This window comes from Theropithecus gelada, chromosome 6, assembly GCF_003255815.1.
Source record: "Theropithecus gelada isolate Dixy chromosome 6, Tgel_1.0, whole genome shotgun sequence".
Lineage (NCBI taxonomy): Eukaryota > Metazoa > Chordata > Mammalia > Primates > Cercopithecidae > Theropithecus > Theropithecus gelada.
The window spans coordinates 123,853,190-123,867,402 of record NC_037673.1 but is presented as its reverse complement, the minus strand read 5'-3'; the positions used below and the strand labels follow the sequence as shown (position 1 = coordinate 123,867,402).

The following is a 14,213-nucleotide window of genomic DNA, read 5'->3' as shown; positions in this document are numbered from 1 at the left end:
AAACACACTACTAGTTTGTATTATAAATATAAAACAAAAAGTCCTATTTGAATGTTACTTACTAAAGCAGCCATTATTTAAGCTGGATTCATATTCCCATTTTATTTTTTGTCAGTGTTGTACTTGTAGGACAATCCTGTTAATAATAGTTACGTCTGCTTCTATCCACCAAAGGAAAATGGTAGGATATCTTTCTAGAAGTATATATTTTCCATCTTGAAAATAAACATAATCATGAAATAGCTGATGCCTTTCTGATTGACTGCATTAAAAGTCTTTATCAAGCAGTCTTATCTTCTTTTTGGTCCCTTTACTTCAAGAAGCACCATTTCCCAACAAATTTTATGACCTTAATGCTGTTTCTGTGGTCCCAAATGGAATAGGAAAAGCTCTCAAAAATCGATAAAAGAGAAAACACGTTTTCTTAAGACAGTAGAAAAGTAATAAAGATACAGTAATAAATAGCCACAGTAGAAATATGGAAATTTGGGGTTTCTAACTTTTTTACATTTCAAGTAATGTCCTAGAATTGGTAAGAATGGATAAACATTAAGTAAAGTATTAACACATCAATTCCCAAAACCAATGAGGGTCATAGACTTGTTTTAATACCGTTTCTATTATTATGTTGCATGTCATTGTGAACTTAAGGAAAAAAGGAAGTGAGTTAACATGTAAAGGGTGACAGGTACCGCTTTCACTCCTGTCCTAAGCATGTCCTTCCCTAGAGTGATTGGAATAGTCAGGCCAAACTATGATTTAGTGTGAAAGAATCGCATTCCTCATTAAACCTGGGATCCATGAATCAGCTGCCTACCTTTCTAACATCTGGAACTGCTGCTCTGGGGGAAATGTAAAAAGCACTGGGAAAGAGCCAAGGTTTCCATGCTCCTAGACCCAGGAAAGAGTTCCTCCATTGATGACCAATGCTGCATTCCCCAATTCCTGTCTATAATTTTTGACTTCACCTCCTTTCACCCACATTTATCTTCACCTTCAGGGTACTATCGAACACAGGCCTGGCAGAGCTGTTTTGGGCTTCACCTTAACACAGTTCATCACTGAGTCACGCATCCTTTCATCCAACTAACACTCACTGGCACCAATCATGTGCGTGGGCCCCTACTAGGCTATTGCAGGACCCAGAGTGATCCTATGGCAGCACCATCAGCATGTGAAACTCTTTTAACCCCTTCAGAAGGAGTTTTTTGAGGATCTGGAAGCCATCATCTCTTCACTCTTACTTGACTGTGTCATGTTACATTTACTCACCACAATATCCTCTCAACCTTTCCACAAACCTCAAAGCCTTTTATTTGGGCATCCCATGCACTGCTCTGCCAGCCTACGGGGTGCCTGTTTGGATTTTTCTTATTTCCCTCTGGCCGGGAGGACTGTCCCCACATCCTGGGAATGCTGTGCAGGCTCCTAGGGCCGGCAGCCCTCTGCCCTAACCTCACTGATCAAATTTCGCTGACTTCTCAACACAAGGGAAATGGCAAGTTAAGACCCCAGCCTGTCAAGGCCTTTCTCCCCACACCTCCCGTCACGGACTGCCTCATAGACGTTCACTGTTGTCCTTTCATAGTGACAAATGTGTTTGCTGTCTTTGTGTGTGTGTGTATGTGTGAACTCCAGAGCCTAGACAGGGATGACAGCTGAAAACAGGAATCATTTCACTGGCTCATCAGAAAAACAATAGTTACAAGAGCAGCAGGTCCAGAAGCAAGTTCTCTCTTTACTTGCTTTCTCTTTCTCTGGCCCCTGGCCTTCCTTGGCTCAAATGTAAAATGTATCTGAAAATTAACTGTTATTCCCTTTCCCTGTATTCCAGATGAAATATGTATAAGCTCATTTGCCTTGTATGTTTATTGTTCTTGTGCTGCCTCTAATTTGAAACTTAAATCCCTAGAGGGCAAGAAAATAATTATATTGCCATTTTAGTGCCCTAAAATATGACAAGAAACTATTATTAAGATTGTGTTTGGTCTTGTGCCTCCCTTATCCCAACTCATTTTTCTATAATAGGATATTAAATGGATCCAGAAATTATCTAACAGCCTAATCTATCCAAAATACAACCTAAAACTAGGATGTCAGTTACAAAATCTGAGTAGTCCAATTACATGTTATAAAAACTGTGTACTAAGAATGTCAACAATTCATTGCATGAAAAATTAAAGGAAAAATATGTAATTATATTAGCAAAAGAAAAAAAGTCATTTAATGAAATTAAGCAGCTACTATTAACAAAAGATTTTAATTAAAAAAAGGAATTTAAAAAACTACTTAAGAATGAAGAAAATAATTTACCAAATACCAATAGCAAACATGAAACCATGCTGAAGCCATTTCCAATAAATTCGAGAATAAGACAAAGATTTTTACTTTTACTGCTGTTTGTCAACATTAATTTGGAGGCTCAAATTTATGCAATAATTCAAGGAAATGAAATAATCATTATACATATTGAAAAGAAAAGACTAACTTATGTTTATTTGTAGATGATATGATAGTATAACTAAATAACTCCAGAGTTTGCTAAAAACAACATTAAAATTACCTTAAAAGTTTGGTATTATGAATAAATTAAAAAGTAACTAGTCAAAAGCAAGTTTTTCTCCAACCTGAAATATCCAATTAGATGTAGAAATGAAATTTTTAAAAATTACATAATACTAAGAAATAAATTTAATAAGAAAGTACAGGGTCTAAGTTGGAGGGAGGAGGGAACAAACCTGACAGTATCTTATTAAAAGTCATAAAATTATACCAGGATTTTAGAAAGAGAAAAAATAAGGGGAAAAAAGTTGAAGGAATTCTTAATTCAAAGACATCATAAAAAATAATGATAGCTAATTTTATACAGCTCATAAACATCACTCAAATTGATAATCACTAGTATTTACACAGTTCATAGAAATCGTTCTAGAATAATAATATCTAATATTGATAAGTTCCAGGACTGTTTTAAATGTGTTAACACACTAACTTATTTAATCCTTACAACAACCCTAGAGAAAAGTACAATTATTATTAGGATATTACAGACAAAGGTGTTTCCAACACCTATAATCCTAGCACTTAGGGAAGCTGAGGCGGGCAGATTGCCTGAGCTCACGAGTTCGATACCAGCCTGGGCAACACAGTGAAACCCTGTCTCTACTAAAATACAAAAAATTAGCCTGACGTGGCAGTGTGTGCCTGTAATCCCAGCTACTAGGGAGGCTGAGGCAGGAGAATTGCTTGAACTCGGGAGATGGAAGTTGTGGTGAGCTGAGATCGTGCCACAAGACTCCAGCCTGGGAGAAAAACAAGACTCTGTCTCAAAAAATAAAATAAAATAAAATAAAAGGTGTTTCCAGGGACACATTGACCTAAACCTAGATTCCAAATGGTTGTTTTTAATCACTATGCCCTTTTGCCTCTCAAGTCTCTTCTCAAATCCTACACACACATCCAGTGAGCTTGGCTACCTAGTCTTGCAGGACATGACAGATTCACGAGCATTGAAAGAAGGATGCATACATCAAGTTAAAAACCTTCTGCACAGCAAAGAATACAATCAACAAAGTGAAGAGACAACCCACAGAATGGGATAAAGTATTTCCAAACTATCCATCTGACAAGGGGTTATAGGTTGGTGCAAAAGTAATTGCGGTCTTCACCATTACTTTCAATAGCAAAAACCGCAATTACTTTTGCACCAACCTAATAACCAGACTATACAAGGAGCTCAAACAATTCTATAGGAAAAAGTCTAATACTCCAATCAAAAATAGGCAAGAGATTTGAATAGACATTTCTCAAAAGAAGACATACAAATGGCAAACAGGCATATAAAAAGGTGCTCAACACCATTGATCATCAGAGAAATGCAAATCAAAACTATAATGAGATATAATCTCAAACCAGTTAAAAATGGCTTATATCCAAAAGACAGGCAACAACAGATGCTGGTGAGGATGCAGAAAAAAGGGAACCCTTGTACACTGTTAGTGGGAATGTAACTTAGTACAACCACTATGGAGAACAGTTTGGAGGTTCCTCAAAAAACTAAAAATTGAGCTACCTTATGATCCAGCAATCCCACTGCTGGGTGTATAACCAAAGAAAGGAAATCAGTATATGGAAGCATATCTGCACTCCTAGGTTTGTTGCAGCACTGTTTACAATAGCTAAGATTTGGAAGCAACCTACATGTCTATCAACAGATGAATGGATAAAGAAAATGTGGTACATATACACAGTGGAGTACTATTCAGCCATAAAAAGAATGAGATCCAGTAATTTGCAACAACATGGATAGAACTAGGGATCACTATGTTAAATGAAATAAACCAGGCACAGAAAGACAAACATCGCATGTTCTCACTTATTTGTGGGATCTAAAAATCAAAACAATGGAATTCATGGACACAGAGAGTAGAATAATGATTACCAGAGGCTAGGAAGGATAGTGGGAGGGTGTGGGGGAAATGGGGATGGTTAATGGGTACAAAAAAAATTAGAAAGGGCTGGGTGTGGTGGCTCATGCCTGTAATCCGAGCACTTTGGGAGGCTGAGGTGGGTGGATCACGAGGTCAGGAGATCAAGACCATCCTGGCTAACACGGTGAAACCCCGTCTCTATTAAAAATACAAAAAAAACAATTAGCTGGGCTTGGTGGCGGGCACCTGTAGTCCCAGCAACTCGGGAGGCTGAGGAAGGTGAATGGCGTGAACCCGGGAGGTGGAGGTTGCAGTGAGCCGAGATCACACCACTGCACTCCAGCTGGGTGACAGAGCGAGACTCTGTCTCAAAAAAAAAAAAAAAAAAATAGAAAGAATGATTAAGACCTACTATTTGATAGCATAATAGGGTGACTATGGTCAATAGTAACTTAATTGTACTTTCTGAAATAATTTGAAGAGTGCAATTGAATTGCTTGTAACTCAAAGGATAAATGCTTGAGGGGATGGATACCCCATTCCGCATGATGTGTTTAGTTCACATTGCATGTCTGTATCAAAACATCTCATGTATTCCATAAATAGATACATCTACTATGTCCCACAAAAAAAAAAAAAAAAGAAAAAAGAAAAAAATTGAAGAAAAAGAAGTAGGGTGTGCAAAGCACTCTGAGATAACAGTTTACCATTTAATACAGAGGATGAGGAACAGGGGCAGGAAGACCCACACGAGCACAGCCAGTTTTTCCTGTTTCGTGTGGAACCAGAGGGCCCTATAAGTCCCAGCAGATCTGACTCTATCACCACCACACAATCTAATGATTGACATTCTCAACAGAACACTGAATCATAAGAAAGTCACTTCATACTTTTTTTCACACATAAAGGTACCTAAGTACACATCCCATTTAAAAATAAATCTATCCCCAAGCACTTAAAGTGTAAGTGGCAGTCCTAAACACTCAACTCTCTAGAATGACATTTTCATCATGGGTTCTGAATAGCTGATATTTTATGGTCTTTTTTTTTTTTTTTTTTTTTAGTGCTTTTTCTGTTATTTTCAATTTACCATTGCTATTTATAATTCAGTTTCTATACACTGAATTAGGATAGACTCTGTCAAACACATTGAGGCTGTAGAGCTACTTCTGAAATATTATGGAAGAGTCATGGACACATGGTATTGAAGATGTTCCCTGGACCCTACAAACTTTCCTTTCACATCATTATGAACAGTCAGAGAAATACAAGGGCATCCCTTACCGTTCCCCTGTGTATCCTGGACTGCAATGACATTGGCCTGTGGCAGCATCACACGTCCCTCCATTATGGCACTGGCATTCTTGGGAACAGTTCTTTCCAAAGCGACCCTCGGGGCAAGGCTGACCACATACTGTGCCCTGCATTCAAAGAGACTTGGAAAATTAGATGGGCCTCCAGCCAGGGAAAGACGACTGATGGATGAAGAAGAAAAGAGAGCAAATAGAAAGGAGGGATAAGGGAACAGGGCTGCAAGAAAATTAGACTGGGGAATTTTAGAGCACATAAACTGTTCATCATCTTTAAAACGTTAGAAACATTAAATTGACTTAATTACTCAGTAAGCCCAAATCTCAAGATACATTCAAAGATGGCTGAATAGTAATATTAAGCAAAATCCATATTAAAAACTGAAGTTTAAGACAAAGTTACATCAAACTATTATGGCAACCTAAGGAATGTATAAATCCTCCTGATGTTTTTCTTTGTGTCTTACATGCACAATAAGTCAACAATACTTATTGAGCATCCGTTACATAAATGGCAACATCTGCCGCACACGGAATATCCAAATGCTTTACCATATGTTCTAGAGAAAATGCACATTTTATCATTGACGTTATTTCTTAAAATGTAGCATAACACAAGATTGAAATTTTGTGTACCTGAATTAACAATCACATTGCCAAAGAAAGACTTTTACAGGAATGAACCTAGACATTTATTTCAGAAAAAAAAAAAAAACATTTTATTTTCAGCAGATTCAACAAGCATTGCTGAGCCAAGATCAATAGGAAACTTATTTCCTGGAGAGAAAAACCAAGAGAGTAACTTGGATATTTCTCCTCACCCTAGAGGCTGTCCATCTTGTCAAGCAGTCATTATATTTACTCCAATCCTGCGTGGATAAGAATAAGATACTGTACCATTAACTCAATGAAATACTCTGTTTTCTTCTTCACTTGGCTGTAACACTTGGGCTCACAGCTTCTCATCTATTTATTGGACTTATAATTAGACAAACAACATATCCCAAATAACAGAGATTTTTCTAATGTTTTTAACTATTGGAAGCTGTTGTTCTGTCCTCCCTCTCTCTAAAAAAAGGCAGACTGTGGGCACTCTGAAATTGGAGGCAAGTGAACACCAGATGGTTTCCTAAATGTTTATTCTGGACAGCATAAGCAAATACATTTCCTCTAACTCCTGGCTACCCACAAAGGCAGTTGGTGTGCTAATTAAGTCTCCTCTGGTGGTTTCTAGCTATCTACAAACGGGAAATTTCTTCCACAGACTCTTGGAATGGAAAGGGCCTTTGAGAGATGATTCGAATCAGCACTTAACTGAGAATCATCTACATGCCAGGCATTGAGCTAAGCACTGAGAATCAAAGATAAGGTAACAATCCTCAATTAGCTCACAATATAGGGAAGGGGACAGATGTAAAAATCACTCTAGTCTCTCCACTCCAGTCTGACATGGTATACTTAGTGTGAGGTAAAAGCATGACTGCAGGAATAATGTACTGAAGGTCGGTCTGTGGTAAGCAGGGGTGAAAATTCTCTCTCTCTCAGGGCCTGACTTAACTACCCATAATGGTCCCACACAAGCTTCAGAAATGCACTGAAATATTTTCGTGCATAAGGATTAACATTCACAAGCAGCTTTAAAGAGGACATGATTTCTCTTAGTTGAAATACGAAGGTATGTGTGTATAATAGGAATATATATTCAACTTTGAAAAGCACATAGGATGACAGCACAAATAACATGTTGTAAAGGAGAAGTATAAGTTGAAAGCTCAGCTACACAGGAGAAAAAAACAAGCTGAAGGATTTTTGAAGCAGAAGTAAGGTAAGGGGCCCAGGACACAGAGAAAGAGGTGAGGGGAGGCTCCGTTGGGCCGCTAGAGAGGGGTCCATCTGTCTACATACTGGGACTCATAACCCAAGCCTCCGGTTACCATTTACTCACATCCTGACCACCCCAACTGAGAAGAGCTTCAGCCTCAAGGCAAGGCGAGGCAACTCCACAGACAATATCTACACAGAAGTCCTAGGAGTAAAAGGCCCGCAGTTCCTTATCCAGAGAGCATGGGGTTCTCAACACTCTGCTGCTCCAGCAAAACACTTTCATCGCAGAAGACCAACGCTGGCAAAAGGCTGAGTATAGGAAATGAAAGAATAGAAGGAGTCAAAAATAACCCAGCATCTTTACCTCAGACAACTAAGAGAGAAGTGTTAGTTTTAACCAAGACAAAAAAGGTAGAGGAGGAGTAGCCTTACAAAAGGCTTGGGTATACAAGTTTGGATTTATTAAATTTATTAACATCAACTCTGCCAGGCCTGCTCAAACCTGCTCAGTACTCCTTAAACAGCTTCTCTTTCACCTTGTCCTCATCCTCAGGCACTCAATTAAAGTTCTCCCCTCTCTCAAACTCCGTTGCCTCATGCTGTTTCTCCACGCTTTGCCTCTAAAATGAACTTTGTCTGGGCTACTCATCATTTCTGACCCTCTCAGATCTGATTTTTATTGTATACTTGCCCCAGTGGCCTTGACATCTTAAACTCTCTCTTACTTCCCAAGACCCTCATTGAAAAATGAACTCCAGTTCTCCTTTGCTCCACAGCCACAAGAAAGGGCAATACCAGACCAATTCTCCGCCTAGGTCTGGCTGTGGAGACTCTAGCTTGGACATTGCCCAGATGGCGGCTTTGTGTCTATAGGTTATCAAGGTTGGGGTGACAAATATAAATCTAAGCTCAAGGCAGGTAAGATCAACATCTAGGAAAACCATCAAATGCTTCTTAAAGCTATGGGTCTGGATGAGATTGCCAGAGTGGATTTATGGTGAGAAAAGAGAAGGACAAAATCCTGTAATGAAGTAGTATGTAGAAGAAGCGGAATTAGAAAAAGAGATCTTTAGTATGAAAGGTAAGAGAGGGGATGATTAGAAAAAGAGAAGGCAAAGGCATTAAGGAACGGAGGTTGGTGATCAACAGAAAGAAAAGCTTTGGAGAAGTGAAGCTGAATGAGAACAGAAGAGTCTTGGCAATTCAGTCCCTTGTAACCTCTGAAAGAACAGCTTCAGCACTGCTCATGGAAATAGAAGGTGATTAAAAAAAAAAAAAAAAGTCAATTGCTCTGTTAAATAGTTTGCTAATGAAGGAAACAGATATTGGTTGCTCACTCATCTGCCTTCAAGCAGACATAGGCACAAACCAACTCAGAGAGATGACATCAATATTATTCTGTTTCCTGATTTCAGATGTCTAATTTGAAGCTAATTGTTACTGTGTATTCTACGTAACTCTAAGCATGTGAAATTGCTACATGAAGAAAGGGTACCCTGGTCAAAGTTTGGAGAATATGTTGAATAGCCTCTTCTTGGATTATCACACCCAAGGCTCTGAGAAGTCCTGCAATATTTGGTAAATGTGGTTTACCTCAATGTATCCCCAGATTTATATGATTTTTTTTTCACATGACACTTATACTGTTGAGAATAATGTTCCCAAAGAACAACAGCAACTCCTGGAACAAAATTATGAAAATAATTATTAAATAAATCCAGTGTTTATCAGCACTGACTGTCATGTGAGACTAGATATTTGTCTCTCTTTTTGTATCTTTAAGGGAAATGCAGGACAGATGGCCACTATCCTTTACATGACAACCTTTAATGCACTTCAAGTCTAGGACTAAATCACCTTCTTCTGTCTCCTCAGAACTGAAGAGCTTCGGCTTTAAAATGGCTTGAGTCTTTCCAATCTTCAACCATCATGGTAACTTTCTTTTGTGCTAAAGTCTCCTGCATATGTATTCACTGAGTATCCTGGAATGGGTGACTTTGGGGCGGGGGCAGAGGAGGTGGGAAGGAAGCTTACCATCCAGCCAGAAGGGCAAGAGCATTCTCCAGTGACGTGATGACACACTCCTCCATTTTGACAAGGGCATCTCTGCTCACACTGTGGACCATGTTTACCAGGAGGACAAAGATCCTCACAGCTGAGGGATTAACATGTGACAAAGGACACTGTTATTTCCCAGACACGTGATCCTCAGGTTCACAGGCACAACAGCGCCCAGGGTCCCCAAAATAGACAAGTTTTCTGTGTTCAATAATCGCTTCATTTAATTAATTGACATCAAGAACATTAATCATATTGCCTGGAAGTGTCTTTGAGGAGTCACCCAGTCCTTCCCTTTGTTTTGGGGTACTTTCTAATAAAGCCATTTCAGTTGGAAGAGAAGCTGTCCTGTCTGAGAACACTGAGGAAGAAAACTGGCCAAACACTCATTGGTGACAGGAACTTTTCATGTAACTCTTATAAAGCGCTTGTGCTCCAATTTAAGTCTACCTTTGTTTATGTGTTTGTTCTATTCCCAAAGAAAATTGAGATGTTGCACATCACACCCTTTGTGCACATATTCATCATTCATTTTTTTCATTTTTAAAATTGTACTTTAAGTTCCAGGATACATGTGCAGAATGTGCAGGTTTGTTATGCAGGTGTACATGTGCCATGGTGGTTTGCTGCATCTATCAACCTGTCATCTAGGTTTTAAGTCCCGCATGCATTAGGTATTTGTGCTAATGCTCTCCCTCCCCTTTTCCCCCACCCCCAGACAGACTCCGGTGTGTGATGTTCCCCTCCCTGTGTCCATGTGTTCTCATTGTTCAACTCCCATTTATGAGTGAGAACATGCAGTGTTTAGTTTTCTGTTCCTGTGTTAGTTTGCTGAGAATGATGGCTTCCAGTTTCATCCATGTCCCTACAAAAGACATGAACTCCTTCTCATCATCCATTTTTGGCGTTCTCTCCTCCTGACTGACAAGTTTCCCTTCTCTCACCCACCCACGTGTCGCATGGCCCTTCTTCTCTAAGCCTTTGTCTTTCCTGGTCTCCTGGGAATTCGCTCCAAGTTTCCCAGAGCCCAGTTCAATTGTGGCCTTGATGAAAACCCATAAAAGCAATATTAACAATTAAACAGTTTGAGATAATCTTCAATTCTGAAAATCAGGGCTTTCTAGGGTAATGCAATTTTTTTCTTTAGCTCCACTCTACAGACATTTAACATCGTTGGCAGGAAGTGTTTACCTAATCAGCCATATTTTGTTTTTTCAAGTTTTAGTTCTGTGATTTATAAATGTAATTTTCTCGGTAAGAGAATAGCTTTTTCTATCTCTTACTTTTTTTAGCAACTTCTGCCTCTTAATTCTGTTGGTGAATAGAAGTGAACTGAAGCATGCCCTTCCCACAAAATAAAGACAGTGGAGGTTAAGTAGTTGCTTGAATGTTCCTCAGAAAGAATTAAACTCTGTGTGCACATAATCTACATAGATGTAATACATATATCTTTACATTCACAAAGCAATATGTATACATGGGCATTAAATAACGTATGTATCCCTAAGACTTAATCTTTTATTATGGACTATTTTTAACACCTTCCTCCTTTTCTCTTCTAATGCACTGAACCCACCCAGCTTTCCCCAGCTATTTAATTGCCACAAAGAGCAAAAAGACATGGACCATTAACACCCAGCAGTATAAATGAATGTAATCTCGGGAGATCCAAACAGAACCCCAAATATGCCCCAACAACCCCCAAATAGTGCCATTCAACACAACATCCTGACTGACCCTCTTTCTCTTTGCCTTGCTAAAAGGAAAGCATGGAAGCTGGCCCTTAGATTCAGGCTAGGCTCTGATGTCCAAGAGCCAGCAGCAGCAGCACCTAGTGGCCATCACTGCTGACCTCTGCATCTGTGCCTGCAGCCTAGACCCATCAGTAACTCTTCAGGCAGCAATGCAAACTGAAGCACAAGAAATATGATGGCAGCAGCAGCATGAATGGAGAGGGTGGGTGGGCTCCGCTCTGCTGCTGGGCAGCATGTGACTTACAAGGCTCCGGTGTATCCTGGTGGGCAGCGGCATTCCCCCGTGACGTGGTCGCAGGTGGCTCCATTCTGACACTGGCATCTCTGATGACAGTCGTTACCATAAGTGCCCTGCTCACAGCGGTCCTCACAGCGCCAGCCCCGGAAGCCCGCAGCACAGTGGCAAGCCCCGGTGATGGGGTTGCACAGAGCCCCATTTTTGCACTGGCACCGGCTGGTGCAGTGGGGACCCCAGTGATCACCATCACAGGCTGAGGTTGGGGAGAGAAACAATGAATATCAGAGCATGGGTGTGGGTAAGGGAGAACCAGATTTCTTCTCCTCTTGGGGAGAATGGCTTGGTGCCCTCTCATCGCCATTCATTAGCTGGACATCAGGGTCCTGGCCCCAACCCATGGCAATGCTTCACAAACTGGTGCTCAGCACCAACTGGGCCACCTCCTATCACTCCATTGCTTAACTTCATTGCAATCATGTCAATAAAAAAATAAAAAGTCCCCATGCGTTTACTCAGACTGTGTTCTGAATCCAGAGTGTGGGGTCTGATGTGGCTGGAGAAATGGGTTAGGGGAAGAGCTCACGGGTTCTGCAAGGAGAGCAGGCTGGCTAGGCAGATGGGAATGATCAGCTCATGCAGGGACTTTTTTTGCATATGAAGGGGTTTGGATTGCATCTTGTGAACAAGGGATTGATAGTGAAAGAATTTAAGCAAGAAGGGAGAGCACAGATTTGCCTCCTCCTAGGTGTGTGGAAGGAGTTGACGATGAGAGGCAGAGAGATGGAGCAGGAAAAATGGCAACAGTCCAGATCACCGTCACAGGCAGTGACCATGAAAAGGGAGAGGGGACCCAGAGGCAGAGGTACTGGGGAGTGGACTGACCCTGCTACAGGTCTGGGCCAGAGTCCCAAGTCCTCTAAGAAGGAAACTACTGATTTGCTTTTAAGATATCAGTCAAAACATCTGTGATTGGAAGGTAATCAGAATTACCGACCAAAATAATAATAATAATAATAATAATAATAATAATGGGCAGAAAAAAAATGGACAAATATGCTTAAATACATTGACATATTTTAAAAAATAAGACATGCCTGAAGCTGAAGAATGCACATTAAATAAAAAGATAATAGAGAAACAAAACTGGGTAAAAGGCAAAGGAAGAAAATAGCATTTGAGAGATCTATTTAAGGTGCAGTTCCAAAGAAAAGAAAGAGAGGCTTCAATATAAAAGTCAGTGAGTAGAAAAGGGGAGTAGGGAAGGAAAAAAACTTCAATTCCAAACATTCTAAAAAATTAGAGACGGTGATGATAAACAAAATGTGTACTCTTAATACGTATTGCCGAGCCAGCAGCATATTTATTTATTAGATGCTATAAAAATCACTTGAAGAAGAAGCACCCTGCCTAGAGCTCTTAGAATAAACTGCTTTTATGATTAAAAATACAGTTTCATTTCGTAAAAATTTTGTAACCTCAACAGACCTGGAATAAATTGTTCAAAAGAAAAAAACTCTAGGTACACAGCAAACAACTCATCAGAAGTACTGAATCTGTCTTCCAATATTAGAATCTACCTTTGATTTCATAATATCAAAAGGTTTAAATGAATAATTCTGTTTTTAATCAGTATGACTTTGGTCTCATTAGTACTTTAATAAACACACTTTAATACAATTAAAAACAATGAGAGAGAATTATGGAACCTAAAGCAGATCAAGAAAGCAATTACCTAAGAACTCACAATCTTCTTTCACAAAATAAGATTAGGTGGTAGTTCCAAAATGAGACTGAAGCCTAATTGTTATTCATATGAGTTGTTTCTTTTATTGCCTATGGATATGGACAATGAGTCTTTTTTCCATTGTAATTCTTTTAATCTAGGATCTTAAAAGAAAAAAAATCTTTAAGAAAATTGCATGGTATGTTCCTTTTGATCCTCTCAGCTACCCCAGGTAGAGAAGACTCCGTCCTGTTTTGAAGGGCCTCCGAAATAAATTACACATGCCTTTGTAACTTGTTACTTGATTTATCAATCCTCAAGAGTAAGAAAAATCATTCCACATGAGCCAAATTCGTTATCTTATCATTGAATCCTTTTCTTCTCCTGACTTTTTCACAGTATAGTAAACCAGTTCACCACTGTCCTCTATATTAAAAATGACCTTATTTACAAACATGAATGCAGCTTGGCCTGCTCTTCTCTAAATACTACAACTCTAATACTTTTACTTAGTTTCAAAAAGTTTATTTGGTTTCATTTATCCTTTTACTGAACGCTCTCCAAAATTTCCATGTCCCTCTTAACTTCTAGGAGCCTCAGATATTGAATTAAATATCTGTCAACTCCTTATGTTCAGTGGAGAATTAGTTGACTGACAAAAAATAAATTTTACCTAATAAAATTACCTTGATACAAACAGCAAGATCATGTCAAAAGCACTTTAAAAAATCATGGTGGGTTATTACAGAGTTTTCCCCCATGTGACACTGTGGTCTTGGTGGCCCCAAGCACACATGCTTTACAGAACATGTTTTATAAAACAAGAGAGTGGTAGGGAGAAGTACAGGAACTAAGGGGACAGGACTGATTTCTCCT

The 14,213-nt window shown here is 39.4% G+C and overlaps 1 protein-coding gene across 3 annotated transcripts in view; it reads right to left on the bottom strand.

Moving 5' to 3' along the window:
- The window catches only part of MEGF10 (multiple EGF like domains 10), a 171,473-nt gene that overhangs the window by 51,731 nt on the left and 105,529 nt on the right, over nucleotides 1–14,213 (bottom strand). For all 3 annotated transcript variants that reach the window (XM_025388767.1, XM_025388768.1, XM_025388769.1), the window contains 3 exons: nucleotides 11,621–11,867; nucleotides 9,599–9,719; nucleotides 5,715–5,851 (listed from right to left, as the gene is read on the bottom strand). In XM_025388767.1, the coding sequence (XP_025244552.1) occupies nucleotides 5,715–5,851; nucleotides 9,599–9,719; nucleotides 11,621–11,867 (505 nt within the window). The remainder of the gene's footprint in view (nucleotides 1–5,714; nucleotides 5,852–9,598; nucleotides 9,720–11,620; nucleotides 11,868–14,213) is intronic.